Source organism: Erpetoichthys calabaricus, chromosome 2, assembly GCF_900747795.2.
Source record: "Erpetoichthys calabaricus chromosome 2, fErpCal1.3, whole genome shotgun sequence".
NCBI lineage: Eukaryota > Metazoa > Chordata > Cladistia > Polypteriformes > Polypteridae > Erpetoichthys > Erpetoichthys calabaricus.
The window spans coordinates 33,439,890-33,454,423 of NC_041395.2; the positions used below are offsets into that span (position 1 = coordinate 33,439,890).

Below are 14,534 nucleotides of genomic sequence, written 5' to 3' on the forward strand. Positions count from 1 at the left end.
ACATGTAGACTGGTTGGCCAAACTCCAATGAACCCTCCAGGACCCTGCTAAGGGTATAGAGCTGGTAAACTGTTCCATGACCAGGACAAAAACCACACTGTTCCTCCTGAACCCAAGGTTTGACTATCTGACGGACCCCTCCTCTCTAGGACCCCCAAACAGACTTTTCCAGGGAGGCTGAGGAGTGTGATCCCTCTGTAGTTGGAACACACCCTCTGGTCCCCCTTCTTAAAGAGGGGGATCACCACCCCGGTCTGCCAATCCTTTGACTTTGTGATCGTGTCGTCGGACTTGTGGCCACATGTCTTGGACACTCGGGTAAAGAGAGGGGCGGAGCTGTCAACTGATCACCACCTGGTGGTGAGTTGGCTTCGATGGTAGGGGAGGATGCCTGTCAGGCCTGGTAGGCCCAAACGTGTTGTGAGGGTCTGCTGGGAACGTCTGGCAGATCCCCCTGTCAGAAGTAGCTTCAACTCCCACCTCTGGCAGAACTTCGACCACGTCCCGAGGGAGGTGGGGGACATTGAGTCTGAATGGGCCATGTTCCGTGCCTCTATTGTTGAGGCGGCTGACCAGAGTTGTGGCCGTAAGGTGGTCGGTGCCTGTCTTGGCGGCAATCCCCGAACCCGTTGGTGGACACCGTCGGTGAGGGATGCCATCAAGCTGAAGAAGGAGTCCTACAGGACCCTTTCATCCTGTGGGACTCTGGATGCAGCTAATAGGTACCGGCAGGCCAAGCGGAATGCTGCTTTGGTGGTTGCTGAGGTGAAAACTCGGGCGTGGGAGGAGTTTGGGGAGGCCATGGAGAACGACTTTCAGACGGCTTAAAGGAGATTCTGGTCCACCATCCGGCATCTCAGGAGGGGGAAGCAGTGCAGTGTCAACACTGTATATGGTGGGGATGATGCGCTGCTGACCTCGACTCGGGACGTTGTGGGTCGGTGGGGGGGGTATTTTGAAGACCTCCTCAATCCCATTAATATGCCTTCCAATGAGGAAGCAGAGCCTGGGGACTCGGAGGTGGGCTCCCCCATCTCTGGGACCAAGGTCACTGAGGTGGTCAAAAAACTCCTTGGTGGCAGGGCCCCGGGGGTGGATGAGATATGCCCGGAGTTCCTCAAGGCTCTGGATGTTGTAGGACTGTTTTGGTTGACACGTCTCTGCAACATCGCATGGACATCAGGGACAGTGCCTTGATTATTGTAAATACTCTTTTTTTTTTTGTAAATATAAATTGATAAATATCTCTGGATTAACTTTTGTGGGGATATTTTTTGGGTTGTGGTTATTGGTGCACTGTTTATTTTTGTATATACACTTTTTCTGTATTTTGAATATTTTTGTTTTGGTGAATCCTGTATACACTGTTTAAAGGAGCAGCTTCCTGACTTGGAGCACTCTGGAGGAAGACAGCTTCATTTTGGTTTGTGTATATATGGGTTTCACTAGTTTGTGTGCATTTTTCTTTTTTATTTGGGACTTTCAGCCAGCACCGTAAATACTGTATATAGTCACTATTTTTTGGCTCCATTTAATTACTGTTTTTGTGTGTCCTTTGTGGTATTGGACTGTGTATTGAAATATAAATTCCACAGGACATTATTTTTGTTTTTCTTTAAGTGCACCTGTAAATAAAACCTCACTTTATTTTACAAAAAACCCAACCCTTTTTGTGTCCGTGTCTCCCTGTCTTACACCATCATCCTGATCACGCTCGGTCCCACATACTAGACACCTAGAGTGTAGGCTGGTGATCCGAATTCCCATTACATGGGGTGTCACAGTGATATCATCTACTGTTGAATTCTGCTGTGTACTTGTGATATTTCTATTGCACTATTATATTGTATTCAAGATTACTTGTGTTCTGTTCTGTGTATTGTATTTACCCCCTTTTTTTTACATCAACTGCATGCCCAACCTACCTGGAGAGGGGTCTCTCTTTGAGCTTCCTTTCCCAAGGTTTCTTCCATTTTTTTTCCCCTAGAAGGATTTTTTGGGAGTTTTTCCTTGTCTTCTTAGGGAGTCAAGGGCAGGGCCTGTTAAAGCCCGTTGCAGCACTTCTTGTGTGATTTTGGGCTATAAACAAATAAATGGTTAATTGTACATATTTGTAAGTGATTACTATGTAAATTAATTTTCCAAAAATAAAGGATGCACAAAAACATAAATAGATGTGAAATGTTTGCTTGGAGTCTGTTCTTATGTGACAGGACTGTGAGTGCTCCAAAAACTAAGCAGTGCATGTAATAAGAGGGTGTGAAAATGTTATTGATTTTTTATTTAGGAAAATAAGTTTTTTCACTGTGGTTGGGTTGAGGCAGTACCTTTTCTTATGAGCACCTTCTCCAGGTCATCCTTTCACATGGGACTGAGGATGCTGGCAAGCATAAAAGCTGAAGTGCCAGCTGATATGGTTGGGGTATACATGTTTTTGCTTATTTCAGTATTGAAGTGGATCCTCACTTCTTGGAAAGGTAGTCTCACTTAAATAATGATCCACTTCAATAGATGCATCTTCAGTGGCATTTGAGGTGTTTCTGCTCTGTTCAACAGTGCTGTCCAGCAGATAATAATAATAATAATACATTTTATTTATATAGCGCTTTTCCCATGCTCAAGGCACTTACAGAATATAATAAAGAACGGCAGAATATACAGTATATAGCATTGTACAAACCAGATAAATAAATAAAGAAGATTAAGACAGTAAATTCTGAAAAAAACAGACAACATAATTGATGGTCTAGCACACACATACAGGTTACATTGGCATCTTGACAGAGATGTAAACTGAGTGAAAGGTAATAAAGTCAAATAGAGCTAAAAGCCTTCCTGAACAGATGAGTTTTGAGTTGTTTTTTAAAGGAATTCATGGAGTCAGCTGACCTGATTAATTTTGGTAGGTCATTCCAGAGTCTGGGCGCTATACAGCTGAAGGCCCTGTCACCCATGGAGTGTAGATTAGTGAGGGGCACAACAAGATTACCAGAATCAGAGGACCTTAGTGGGCGGGCAGGCACATAGTGATGGAGGAGGTCACTGATGTAGTTTGGTGCGAGGTTATTTAAAGTTTTGTAGGTTATTAGTAGGATTTTATATTTGATTCTGTAGGACACAGGGAGCCAGTGAAGACGGAGCAGGATGGGTGTGATGTGCTCGCTGCTGCTGGTTCGAGTAAGGACTCTTGCAGCTGAGTTTTGAATAAGCTGGAGCTGTGATATAAGATTAGAAGGGGCACCTGCCAGTAGGGAATTACAATAATCGATGCGGGATGTGATAAAAGCATGGACAAGTTTCTCAGCATTAGAGAAGGAGAGGAAGGAGCGAACACGGGATATGTTACGGAGGTGAAAGTAAGAAAGTTTCTTAATGTGATTTATGTGGGTGGAATAAGTAAGGGAGGAATCAAAAATGACACCAAGATTTTTTACAGTAGAGGCAGGTCATTTTATTAAGTTGCATTTTAGTCCCAATTTGCAGGAGTTCAGTTTTATTGCAATTTAATTTTAAAGAGTTCTGCTCCATCCAGGTTTTAATTTCACTAAGGCAGGTTGTGAGCTGAGAAAGCTCTGATGAAGTTCCACTTTTAACACTGAAGTAGAGCTGGGTATCATCTGCATAAAAATGATAACCCAATCCATAACTACGGATAATATGGCCAAGGGGAAGCATATAAATACAGAAAAGCAGAGGACCAAGGACAGAGCCCTGAGGGACTCCTTGTGTGACTGGCACGGAGTTGGATCTGCTGTTGCCAAGACTAACAAACTCTTGCCTATCACTCAGATAGGACTTGAACCACTGGAGGGCAGTGCCAGAGATACCCAGCATGTTCTCCATTCTGGACAGTAGGATGTCATGTCTGACTGTGTCAAATGCTGCACTGAGGTCTAACAGAATTAATATGCTAGTTTGTCCAGAGTCTGCTGCCATAAGCAAATCATTGGTTACCCGTAGCAGAGCAGTTTCACAGCTGTGCCGCGCCCTGAATCCAGACTGAAAGGGTTCCATCAAATTATTAGAGGTTAGGTAATTGGTGAGTTGGGAAGCTACAACACGCTCAAGAACTTTTGACAGGAAAGGTAAGTGGGAAATAGGCCGGAAATTGTTAAGATTGTCAGCATCAAGGCCAGACTTTTTTAACATTGGGGTTACAGAAGCAATTTTAAAAGTGAGTGGCACGGAGCCAGTGTCAAGGGATGAGTTTATTATTGTTGTAACAGTCGGGATTATGGCACGAAGGCAGGATTTAAGTAGTGTGGTGGGGATGGGGTCCAGTACACAAGTAGTCGGCCTCATCTTACAAAGCAGGTTATTAACAAACGCAGAGGTGACTGGTGAGAACTTAGAGAAGGAGCTGGATGGAGTGGGAAAACAGGGAGAGATATAAACAGATGATATATTTATGTTAGTTGAATTATTTAGATCTTTAATTTTGTTACGGAAAAAGTGGAGGAATTCCTCACAGACTTCAGTAGAAGAGGTAGTTGGACCAGATGCGGGTTCGAGTAGTTTATTAACTACAGAGAACAAAACCCTTGGGTTATCATGGCCACTTTCTATTATTCTGCCATAATGGGTGTTCTTGGCAGAAGTTAGTGCTTCTCTGTAAGCTCTTTGGTGGTCAGAGAAAGCCTGGATGTGCACGGTGAGGCCAGTCTTACGTGACATTCTCTCAAGGCGTCGGCCAGCTGCTTTCATAGATCGCAATTCTGAGTTATACCAAGGAGCTGAGCGCTTAAAGGAAACCTCCTTATGTTTTAAAGGAGCTGTTTTATCTAATGCTGAGTGAAGGGCTGAGTTATAGTGGTCAACAAAACTATCTAGTGTTGGTGGAATAGGTGCAGACAGTAAAAGATCAGAAATGGATCCAGAAAGGATAGAGGGACAGATATTTTTAAGGTTTCTGTAAGAAATTTGTCGTTTACAGGTAAGAGGTGGGATAGGTAATGAGACAGTGAAAAATACTGCTTTATGGTCAGAGAGTCCCAAATCAGTGCTGTAAATGTTGGCAACAGATAGTCCAGAAGTGCAGATCAGGTCCAATATATGACCGCCAGAATGGGTTGGAAAATCAACATGTTGTGTCAAGTCAAAACAGTCCAGTACGGACAGGAATTCATTTCTCAGTTTAGATGTAGTAATGTCAATATGGATGTTGAAATCACCAAGAAGCATAATTCTCTGAGAGTAAGAGCTTAGGTGGGTCAAAAGTTCAATCAGATCGGATAAGAAGGATGCATTGTATTTTGGGGGACGATAGAGAACAATGAGTGAGACAGGACCTGATTCCGTTATTAGTTTAAGAGCCAGGCACTCAAAAGACAATGGGCAGTCAATTGGGATTCTTTTAATGTTTAAGTCTTCTCTGATAATTACTGCCAGCCCGCCTCCTTGTCTTGAGCTGCGAGGCTCTGAGTGGAAAGTGAAACCAATTGGAGTCGCCTCTGTGAGAGACGCAAATTCATTCGGTTTTTGCCAAGTCTCCGTTAGACACAGAATATCAAGTTTGGTGTCAGTGATGAGTTCTGACAGCACCAATGCTTTGCCATTAAGAGACCTCGAGTTAAACAGTGCAACATTACATAATGAGGCTTCTTTCTGCACAGAGCCGCAATCAGGGTTTATTTCCACATAATGCAAATTTGGCACACCGACAATTCTATTTCCAGGGTAATGAGAAGGACGGCGTATTCCTGAGCAAATGCTGCCGGTGGTCTTTTCATTCACAGCCCGGCGGTGGCGGCGACCTGACCCGCGATGTATATATTTCGGGCGCTGCAAAATACCGGCGTCCTTTAGGATGTTGCAGTCAGACCATTTGCTCTGGACAAACTGTTTAATAAGAAGGAGTTTGTCATGAGAGTATTTTAGCATGATGCTGGGCAATACTTATCTGAATAGCAGTGGAGAAGCAGCACAGCACAGCACAGCGGAACCGGTAGGACAGGCGGGTGTGGTAGAGTAGGTGAGCAGCCATAGCAATCAGCAGAAAGCATAGCAAGAGGAGGTAGCAGGAGTTGGAGGTTCCAATACACAGCCACAAACTGTAACGCTTGGTAATTTCAGGCGTGATCGCCCCGGAGCCAAAAGCCAGATTAGTATGAATATCAGATCAGTTCCCAGTCGTAGAGATGCCACATGTCACCTAAGATATATAAATAAAGCATATGAAAACTTAAATAACTTTGAGTATTCTTCACATTACATGATTACTTAGTGTTAATATATCAGAAGATATCAATAAAACCAAACAACACTTACTACAGCTGGTTTTAGGCTCAGTTGCTGTGCCAGAATAGGCTTGGAGCTGAACTAAAGGTTCACTGGATATTGCAGATTGCACTTCAATGTTCTTAATTATAACAGCACATTCTGCTTTGAGTTGACGTACCACTTCACATAATTTGTTTTGGCTTGGAAACCCATGGTTTTTGAACCTTGGGTCAAGCATGATCACCATTGCCATTACACTTAGTTACTCAATTTTACAGAGTTTCTTTCACACATCACACTAGGTTGTCACTCCTCTGCTTTGCTACATCGCTAGTTATGCTCTCTGCAATACTTAGTATAGAGTGATGCATTATTTTCATTAAAGGTATAACTGTTGAAGCCGATACCCTTTTCTCTTCTGATAGTTCCACTGTAGCCTGATGGAATGGGACCAGCACACGTAGAAAATGACTCATGGATTGCACAGTGGTAGTGCTGCTGCTTTGCAGTAAGGAGATTGTGGGTTCGCTTTCCGGGTCCTCCTCGTGTGGAGAGCGCTTTAAGTAGTGAGAAAAGCGCTATATAAATTTAAAGAATTATCTATAATAATAAAAGGCAAAGCCCTCACTGACTGACTGACTGACTCACTCACTCACTGACTGACTGACTGACTCATCACTAATTGTCCAACTTCCCGTGTAGGTGGAAGGCTGAAATTTGGCAGGCTCATTCCTTACAGCTTACTTACAAAAGTTAGGCAGGTTTCATTTCAAAATTATACGCGTAATGGTCATAACTGGAACCTCTTTTTTGTCCATATACTGTAATGGAAGGCAGCAAGATGGCCGTAGGAGACTGAGTTGCGTGTCGCGTCATCACGCCTCCCACGTAATCACGTGAACTGACTGTGAACTCAGTACGTAGAAAAGAAGGAGGAGCCCCAAAGAGCGCTGAAGAAAACACTCATTACACAATTGACAAGGCAGCGAAACAATAAGAAGCGAGTGAGTGACGCATACAAGCATCTTCATAAGACACGAGGTATAAAAAAGCACGGTGTAAACCGTAAGTCTAAATTTACTTTATAGAAACGCTCCCGCTGCCGTTTGCAATACCATATTCGCGAGATACAAGTTTAATGAGAAGACACGAGGTATAAAAAAGCACGGTATAAACCTAACCTTAAATTAACTTTATAGAAACGCTCCCGCTGCCGTTTGCAATGCCATATTCGCGAGATACAAGTTTAATGAGAAGACACGAGGTATAAACGAGAGTTTGCATCACTTTGTAACAGAGTTAAAATTGCTGTAGCGACAAACTTTTAACTGCCGGGTCTTAGCTAACATTAAATAAACCCGTGGACATCGCAATATCACACAAGAGAGCGGCTCACGTGAAGTGACTGAACGCAGCAGGAGTGATCACTTCCATGAATCAAACCTCTTCAAAAAACACATTACACAATTGATAAAGTAGGAAAAGAATATGAAACAAAGCACGGTATAAACCGTAACTTCAAATTAAGTTTATAGAAACGCTGCCGTTTGCAATACCATATTCGCCCCTGCGAAGCGCGGTGATTTTGCTATATATATTAAACTATTTCAACCATTGTATGATCTGCTTCTCGCAACTGAAAGAGGGCACCGTGGCAGAAGTTAGCCGACTTGCTCACCAACCACAAGCGTTACCTGGTAGGTAACCACCCATACAATCAGATTGTGAATCAGACTACGAATGCCTGCAATGTAATTACCCCGATCTACATGCTGTCAAATGAACGAACCACACGCCGTAGCACAACGTTAGGGGCTTCGCCTCTACGTCCGAGGATCGATTCCAGTAAGGGAGTGCAGTGACTGTGTACTCCTAATGAGCCCACAATTACGGCGAAACACGTGTCGCATACTATGCATCTTCAAAGCACGGTGTAAACAGTAAGTTTAAATTGAGTTTATAGAAACGCTCCCGCTGCCGTTTGCAATACCATATTAGATGACTTTGTAACAGAGTTAAAATTGCTGGAGCGATAAATTTTTAACTGCCGGGTCATGTCGCATGTTCTTGGGTAGGTACACCAAAAAATGTATACATTTATGCATGTAATGGGCAAACAAAAAATGTACTATACCCGAAAGCACTACAGTAGTACTCAATGTATCTTTACTTCTTAAATGTTAATGTTTTACTGTTTAATAATTTATACGCTTCTTATATGTTATTCAGATTCTTTTATCAAAATACCAGTAACAGCGCACTGCACGATAACGTGGAGTGAATATACTTGACATGACCATTCATAGTTTTTATCCTCTTTCTCTGTACGTTTACCATTCGTTTGCTCAGAGGTTGATGACCTTGCTGCTTAATGAGCAGCTCTTCACCCTAGCGTCCCGCTGCTTCTCTTCTTTCGTCAGCATCTTTTCCTGTTAAAACTGATTTTTTTTAAAACTTAGTATGTTTTCTTTAATTTTTCAGTTAAGCTGGCACTTAAGTCTTCAATCTGCTTCAAGAATGGTTAGCGGAGGTGGTAGACAATGAAAACGTCAGCCGTACGCATCCGCCACGCACGCACTGGTGCGCGCAGCTGTGAGTTGACTCTACAATAAAATAAAATAAAGATAAAAAGAGCAATAACTTGCAGCACCGCTATTCAATTACACTTGCCTAACGCCTCTCCTAAGGGGAAATACTGTGGGATCTGGGCATCCGTCAAAGCAGCAATCACAAGCCCGATTAGAAAGCGGGAAGCTGTGATTTGTCCTCTCCCTCCCATGTAACAATCGCAGCCCGTGTTGCAACGCACTATGTATGTATATGTATATATGTGTATGTGTGTGTATATGTATGTGTATATATATATATATATATATATATATATTTGTTCATATGTGTGGGAAAGCGAATAGTAGACGTGACGTAGTATATGTGTACCAAATTTCAAGTCAATAGGTGAAACGGTTTGCGAGCTACAGGTGATTTAAAATCCTGGACAGACAAACGAATAGCCACGGTAGCGTATTATAGAAGAACATTTTACTGTTTAATAATTTATATTTATATGCAATGTGCTTCTTATATATTACTTCATATTCTCATATGATAATGATGTTAATGTTGTTTATATTGATTTCTATGTTATTGTAAGTGCCCTTTATTTGTGGAAAAATAAATTTGGCAATTAAACTTATTTTATACATACATTTTATTTTTTTCTCTTGCACTCAGTGAGCGAATCCACTGGGTAATCAGCTATATATATATATATATATATATATATATAGATAGATAGATATATGTGTATGTATGTAGATAGATATGTATGTATATGTATATATGTGTATATATATGTAGATATACAAATATGTATATGTATATATGTGTATATATATGTAGATATACAAATATGTATATGTATATATGTGTCTGTATGTGTATATATATGTTGATATATGTATATATATATGTGGATGTGTATATGTATATATATATATGTATATATGTTTATGTATATATATGTTTACATAACCTCTTTAACACACTACTTCTCCGCTGCGAAGCGCGGGTATTTTGCTAGTTATTATTAAAATAGCCTCATAGTCAAGTGCATTAGGTGGTGAAAGGTCTGTTAGAGACATCAATGCTGCCCTCAGTGCCTCTCTCTGATGATGCAGGCGTTCATACATATGGAAGGTGCCGTTCCAGTGTGTGTCAACCTTGATTATCATCGTCAGAGTCTCCCCATGTGTTCCTGTACTTTGGCCAGTCTCTCTTTTGCTATAGTACTTGTAACTAAAAAATGTCACAAGTTTTCTGGCTTTAGCACATATATCATTAAGGGCAGAGAACTGATCAAACGACTTTCTCACTATTCAGTTCAGCGTGTGTGCTACAGAAATGCCATATTTCACAATCATGTTTGGTGCAGCAATCGTGCAATCACCTGTGAGGGAGCTTCTCACTTTTTCTTTTTTATCCACTCCTCCATGAGTTTTGTTTTTGACTACAGCCATATTATCTGAAGTGTGACTATAACGGAAATGTTTTACTCCAAGCAAAACAGTGCCAGGCTTCTCATTTTCATCTATAAAATAGCAGGTTACTGCAAGGAAAGCATTCATATTCATGGATGGCAACATATCAGAAGAGAGACTGACTGCCACCCCCTTCTGACGTTTGCTTTGGCCTTTTCTTTGCCTTCTTGGTATTTTTGATCTACCATAGCGTTTAATGACTAAGGATGGGGACAAATAGTTTAGTGTTTATTTTAATTAGTTAAGCTAAAATGAACTAGTTTACACTTTCATACCATCCTAGAAGGGAGAATGTAGGTGGAATCCAAAACATTCAATAGCTCCCTAAACTCCACATCTTCCACAACTGAAAACGGCTGAGTATCCTTGATGACCATGTTTACTAAGGCCTGTGTCTCCTCATGGACAGCTTGGTAATGCCTAATCATTGATGAGGTGTTATTGAGGTACACAAGCATCTTCTGGCACAGCAAGCATTTCACTTGAATTATATGAAAAAGCAATAAAATAAAAAGTGCATAGTGTGTATGGTAATTATTGTGAGCATACAAAATGCCAACCATTACATACCCATTGAGACACTACTCCATTAACCTGCTAACCAAACCACCATCTAGCAACTCACTTAGTCCCAGCCGTTTTGCACACTTGTATCCTGGAACCGAGACTCAAGATGAATCTGTGATATGTACCACACAGACCGAGACCTCGTTTGTCATTGGTCATGTGGTTTTCTGCAAAACAATACCAGCCTCGAAGCGAGGCTTCATCTGGCATTCCCCCTTCTGCTCGACACAAACCTCGAAGTCCTGGTTTCAAATGTCCCATCACTACCCCTAAGATTCCAAACTTAGTTGGGACATCCCCGTTTGCTTTTCTCTCTTTTTTTAAGGTAAGAAGCTTGTACTATGCAATTATGTTTTTATGTGTATACTCAGTTAATAACTAATATTTCCTTTAAAAGCATGACATCCATGTTTAATTTTATTTTTTACTGCTGTATACACACGGATAATAATAGTACAAAAACAAGTTCTGTAAAAGACAGGAAGAATATACTGTCTAACATTTTACTAAATCTATTGTTTTTCTTTTTTCTTTTTATTCTTTGAACAGAACAGTTTTTGGTGAGGATTTTGTATAAGTGACAGTATGCAGTTCCTCATTGTGCTTGTAGTGCAGTAATATTTGGCCGTGTCTTCAATTTTGAGGTTGTTCATATCCAAATACAGAGCCTGTTTAGAGTTGTCTCTGGAGATTATAAATCTTCCTTTAATGCTGCTGGCATACTCTATAGTGCTGCTGCCAGCGTTAATGTAAGCCAGCCATTCAAGTCCTTTTCCAGGCTCTTGTCGAATCCAGTGCAAGCCGTAAGCAGTAATAGTATCTCCATCACTGTCCTGCCCTGCACCTTGACAAGTCAGTCTCAGAGACTCTCCAGGTTTTTTGACTTCATTACCTTTCTGGGTCAGCACAATATCTGAGCGAACACCTGGATAAATAAACAGACAGAATGTGAACTCAAGTCAAAGAATATGAGGTGAAATAAAAAAAAATGATAAGTCAAGAAAAATATCAATTAAGGCATATGAAACGAAAGTGACTTACATGACAAAATGGTCATAAACATGAAAAAATATAAAGTCTCCATAACTGTTGTTGAAACAGCAAAACACTAAATGTATGATCAGCACAAACTCTCTAGATTTATGTGATAAAAAGTAAGCCACCTCATTTGCATAATATTCATATCAGATGTGAAAGGATTATTTAAGAATCAATGTAACAGAAGGAAAAAATTCAGTATATAATGCACTGCTTAAAATATTTTTTAAAACAATTTTTTTCTTGTAAACAATGAACATACTTAAGATTAATTTGTCACAACACTAGTATACAAGAGCACAATGACAAATGGAAATTTAACACATTTTTGGCAGTTTACTGTTTTTCATTTAAAAAAAAAATCAATATGCTGTGCATTTACATTCATACAATGTATATATGATTATTTGTTTTGCTTGTGCAAGATGTAGGATTTACAAAGGGTTTGGGCAAAGAAAACAACAGATGAATTCTTTTTTGTGTCTTTGAAATTACTGTAAAATAATGAATATTCAATGTCACTTTAATATCTATCACACTCAGTGTACTTTTGTCCATTTAATTGTAAAACTACATGCACTCTTTTTGTAAGTTTATATGTTAAAATATACAGACAGTAAATATAGACAGAATGGGAGAGATTTTTAAGTGGATGAGCTGCACAGATGTAAGACAGTTGAACGAGAAAGTGCAACGGCACAGTTTGTTATACAGAGCTCCTGCAGCCATTATTGATACTTACAGTGAGTTCCCTTTTCAGTATGGAGGCCATAAAGTGCTAAATATTGTATCCATTATTCCATTTATTTTCTGATCCTGCTTTGAATCTCAAGATCAGGGGCAGTCAGAGCTTATACTGGCAACACTGAATACAAGTCTGCGGGTCAGGGTAGGATGCTAGTCCTTTGCTGGGCACATATCCATGCTACTCAATCCGGGATGGCTTAAATTCCAGGGACAGCATGCAATTTCCATCCTAGACTAGCACCACTCCCCACAGTGCCATCTATGTTTAAATAAATTGATTAGATTAATGACTATATAATACAAATAATGCTGTTTACTGTACATTATTTCTGTAGATTTCATATACTTTATTCAACTTTTCAAGAGTGGCTCAGTGCTTAGTTGGGCTCTGAAAAATATGAAATGTACAATATAAACCAATAAACAATAAAAACGTGATTTCGAATGTTAATGAACCCCATTGCATGTTTTTCTTTTCTAAATTAAGTTTTATTAAGGATATGCCAACATGGAGCCAAAGCCTGAAGGCAGGAACTCATACCAGATAAAGATGTACGGATCGCTTTTTTGTGCTAATGTGATCTTTTAATGGCACAGATTACAAAATATTTGATTGATAATCCCAAATTGGAAATATTTGCTATCAGATTTTCTCCACACCAGAATTACAGTATGCTAGCTAAGAAATAGCGTTTCACTCATAATACACATGGCCCACCATTTCCATTTGGCAGTGGTTTCTTTTTTCAGTACATTGCCTTTATTGTTGCTGCAGAAAACTTTACAGTACATACATAAGTAAGTTCATACAGTGGCTATGAAAAACCCAAATATTGATACAAGAAACAATATTTACTGTATGTGAAAAATAACTGGAAAAGTTTTACTAAAAGAAAGAACTTTTAACAATTTGATTTTACAGGCAAAACCCAGAAGAATAATTGACAAATTAGTCATCATCTGCCGCAACTATGGACAACAACATAAACCTCCTGACTAGTATATCTGTGCATTGATTGCAGATATAAAGAAAAATGGATGATCAGCTGTGGATGATTTAAATCCATCCATCCATTATCCAACCCGCTATATCCTAACTACAGGGTCACGGGGGGCTGCTGGATCCAATCCTAGCAAACACAGGGCACAAGGCAGGAAACAAACCATGGGCAGGGTACCAGCCCACCGCAGGGATGATTTAAATACAAATGTCAAACCAGATAGTAAAGGAAATTTCATTAAGAACCGTGTGCTAATTTTTAGCTGCAGTTCATAAACTGTTTACTAAAATACACTTTTGTGGACGAAGTGCTACAGAGGATATACTCAGTCAGAAATTGGTCATCCATACTGGCTTAGGTCCAAGGTAGATGTCAATAAATGCACAGCATTTTGGGGTGTTCATATTAATCCTTTTGTCAGTTTCGGAGAATATACAGCGCAGGGTCTATGTTATTATCTTCTGCTCAGTGTTTGCTTAATAATTACTTTTAATAATTGGTGTTTGATATACTAATTTGGTATTAATTGTAACTGTTCAAGTAACATTGTCAAATCTAAAAAAGTATCTTAGACTGAAATCATGGTAATTAGAAATTAATTTCTAGAAATAAATTAAGACTGCTTTTTACTTTGAGTTTAGCTTTAATGCAAAATATTCATTAGCTAGTGTTTGACCGTCACAATTTTCAGAGTCTGTGTAACACTTTTCTTAATCTCTGCCACCCAGATACATCTGCAATGACACATCTGTTTAGTTTTATGTATGGAACTATACAGTCATGATACCTGTGGTTAATCACTTCTATCTTGATGGTACCACAATTTTGAAAAATGACAAACAGAGGGAGGGCAGTGAATGGCTTAAATGGCATACTAATGAAGTAACACATATACTATAGCAATCTGAGTCACCACATGTTGACC

General features: G+C 39.9%; 1 gene segment (V, D, J or C); it reads right to left on the minus strand.

The window, feature by feature from the left end:
* Positions 1–11,335: 11,335 nt before the first annotated feature.
* On the minus strand, positions 11,336–11,941 carry LOC114645113 (Ig heavy chain V region 3-like). The segment is given in 2 exon segments: positions 11,336–11,748; positions 11,865–11,941. Coding segments are annotated over 2 exon segments (456 nt in total).
* Between the last annotated feature and the right edge of the window lie 2,593 nt (positions 11,942–14,534).